The sequence below is a fragment of the Saprolegnia parasitica genome, assembly GCF_000151545.1.
Source record: "Saprolegnia parasitica CBS 223.65 unplaced genomic scaffold supercont2.909, whole genome shotgun sequence".
Taxonomy (NCBI): Eukaryota; Oomycota; class Saprolegniomycetes; order Saprolegniales; family Saprolegniaceae; genus Saprolegnia; species Saprolegnia parasitica.
In genome coordinates this window covers 1-2,897 of record NW_012157303.1, presented here as the reverse complement: position 1 = coordinate 2,897, position 2,897 = coordinate 1, and the positions used below count along the sequence as shown (strand labels likewise).

Below are 2,897 nucleotides of genomic sequence, written 5' to 3'. Positions count from 1 at the left end.
CAGCCTGCCACACCATGATGTTGAGGCTGCCATCGTCGGCCGCGACCGGCCGCGCCCAGAAGCCCGCGGGGTGGTCCCGGCGCCAGTTCTTGCGCTCCTGCCGGAGCCGCTGCGCCGCAATCGAGTCGGCCATGGTCAGTCCGGAAATGACCGGTCGCGGGCCCGGATTCAATAATTTGCACCCGGCGTATTTCTTTTCATACGACCATGCTTTAAAATACATACAAGGTTAATACAATAGAAAAGAAAGGGACGTTGAAACCAAAAGAATGCTCGAAAAGAATACGAAAAACGCGCGCTGATTGGATAAAATGCGCTTCCCGCCCACGGCGTATCCGGATACGGATACGCGGGTGACAACGATGCCAACGGAATTGCCGTATCCAGTACACTACTCCAACAAGACGACCGAGCGCTCATCGTTGCTGCCAGCGGTATGGCCCAAGTCCATCCGACCTGTATATACCATACACAATGTCGGCGGGTATCACTATGATATCAGAATAGAAGAGAGGTCGTACACATCGCGGTAATGACAAATCGTTCGGTGGCACTGCAGTACCAAGTTGGTGCGAACGCCACAAGGGAATTTCAACCAGTTCCCTTGTCACCAGCAATTTTCTGCTTCTTTCAAACCGTACGCTCGTCGGAAGTTCCTACCTGGATAGAGTTGTAAATTAGTCGTCGTCGCCGTGCGGTGCAAGCTTGTCACTCTCGAGTTATGCTCGCATTCATCAACGATCGCCGCAGCGCGCTCCACCGGTGGCATCTTCCGTCGCACTATAGTAAGGATGCTCTAGCCGGCTGGCTTGGGAGCAACATGGTTGAGAGGGCCTTAGCCAGCATATATGGTAATAGTGTATGCTTCCTGAACGAACTACTCACCGAGGGGTCGGTTTTGAGGCCTAAGCGCAGACAAAAGCGGCCCGTCCGATCGAATGCGTGGACGCAAATCGTTCAAGGTGTTTTTCCTAGCTCGTGTCCAAGTCTTCAACGCACGCCAAGACGACGTTGAGCCGGTCCATGGACTTTTCGAGCCTCATGAACGCCACGTACTCGACGCCGAGCGGGTGTTCCGTAAACGCGGGCACGAGTTCGTGCAGAATCCACACCAACAGCTCTTGGCGAAACGCGTGGAAGAACTGAGGCGGCGTCCGCGGTGCGTCGGCGTTGCGTAAGTCGCCGAGCTTGTCGTGGTACGCAAGACTTAATCGCTTGCCGACCTCCGTCTCGAGCTCGCAGCGGGGCGAGAGGCACTGCGCCACGAGGCGCGAGGCGGCACTGAGCGATGGCTCGCCGGCTTCAAAGGCAGTGATCGCTTGCAGCGCCAGAAGCGGCTCGGTCGTATACTCCATGCGCGCAAACGTCAAAAAATTCCGGAACCGGTGCTCGTCCATCAAGAACTTTTCCAAAATCGCCTTCTTCTCGAGCATGCTGTGCGGATGGATCCGCGACGGTGACCGCTGCACGCGGCGCAGCGTGGCGTCGCCTACGAAAAGGTAGAAATAACATCGTTCGAGTCCTTCTTCTACGAGGATGCGTACGTGACGCTCGCATCGCGCGCACGGGCAAGAAGACATGAAAATAGAGCATCGTATGCGCCCCCACGACCGAGAAGAAGCTCGGGAGCCTCCAGCTCCGGAGCGTGTCGTCCTGTACGCCGTCTGCGGCGACGCGCGCAAGCACAATGAGGACAAGGATGAGGATGATACCGCGGAAGGTCTGTTGGTACGAGCGACGGAGCCCAAAGTTGTCGACGACGTGGCTGATGTACCACGAGAGGATCAGCACGAGCAGGAGGAGGCAGACGACTTCGACAATGAGGATCAATGTCAACTCCTAGTCCTCATGATGTCCAATTTTTGAAAGGTTGAGGAAGCGCACCTGGTACTGCGGCGAGACCGTCCCGACCGCGTCGGGAAGGAAGAGTGTCTTGGCATCCACACGCAAGAAGGGTGTGACGAGCCCGACGAGGACGAGTGCGGCGAGGAAGATCTGAATCGGCGGGTGCAGCAGCCATCGGTACAAAATGAGTCGTCGGACTTTGCGCGGCGTGCTGGACTGGGGCAGCATGAGCAGCTCGGTGATTTGGAAGAGCACAACAATCATGGTCTCGGTAATGATAAAGAAGACCCTAGGACGACGACCGAGGATGAGCTGTTGGTTGTCGGATCATCGGGCGGTAGTACAGTGCCATCGGAATCACGATAAAAGTCAGGACGTAGCTCCCAATGCTCGGCCAGTCCTTCCCAAAGACGCTTGTTGCTGGCATCACGATCGCATAAACCGTGAAGAGTAGCATGGGCACGATGGTGCGGCGTGGAAGCCGGTACTTGAGGCAGATGTGGCGGGCGCGGCGGTAGTAGATCCAGAGCACCGGTGGGAGGTACCACCCCACGATAAAGAGCACGAGCATCGGCGCATCGCTCGCGACCACGGTCATCCCGCGCCAAAGTGCAGTTGGTGCGTTTCAAAAATACACCTGCCCCGCATTTTTACCCATCGTATCCGTTATCTTACGCGCTGCTCCGTCACACTACTGATCCAGCGTCAGTGAAGCCTTTCGATGCTGCAATTTTGACCGAGCTACAGTGCGCTTGCTTGCCTCTACCAGCTAGTTTCTGTGCCCAGAGCGAGGAGCGCCCGATTTCGCATAGATTCAAGTTTGTATGGGTATACAAACCTTGAGTGGGATGCCGTTTCACACCTTTGCTTTTTCACACCAAGAAAAGCCAGGCATGCGCTGGTGGACGCTCTTGGCGCTGGCGCCGGTGGTCCTCGGCGACGCGCCGCTCGCAGCGTACCTCGAGGCGCGCGCCAACGACAGCCTCCTCTGCGTCTATCTCTTCAACGCATCCGCACCGTTCACGTCGCTGCTGGCGGACTGCCCGTTTGGC

At 56.9% G+C, this 2,897-nt stretch overlaps 2 protein-coding genes across 2 annotated transcripts; one reads left to right on the top strand and one right to left on the bottom strand.

The window, feature by feature from the left end:
• Positions 1-947: 947 nt before the first annotated feature.
• SPRG_17998 (hypothetical protein) lies at positions 948-2,443 on the bottom strand (the record flags this gene model as incomplete). The annotated part of the gene is made up of 4 exons (XM_012357424.1): positions 948-1,489; positions 1,545-1,839; positions 1,885-2,134; positions 2,190-2,443. The coding sequence occupies 4 exons, from the start codon at positions 2,441-2,443 to the stop codon at positions 972-974; spliced, it is 1,317 nt and encodes a 438-aa protein (XP_012212814.1). The 3' UTR covers positions 948-971.
• Positions 2,444-2,738: 295 nt separating this feature from the next.
• SPRG_17997 (hypothetical protein) lies at positions 2,739-2,890 on the top strand (the record flags this gene model as incomplete). Its single annotated transcript, XM_012357423.1, has 1 exon — positions 2,739-2,890. A coding segment is annotated over one exon (152 nt), but the record flags the coding sequence as incomplete, so codon positions are not given.
• Positions 2,891-2,897: the final 7 nt, after the last annotated feature.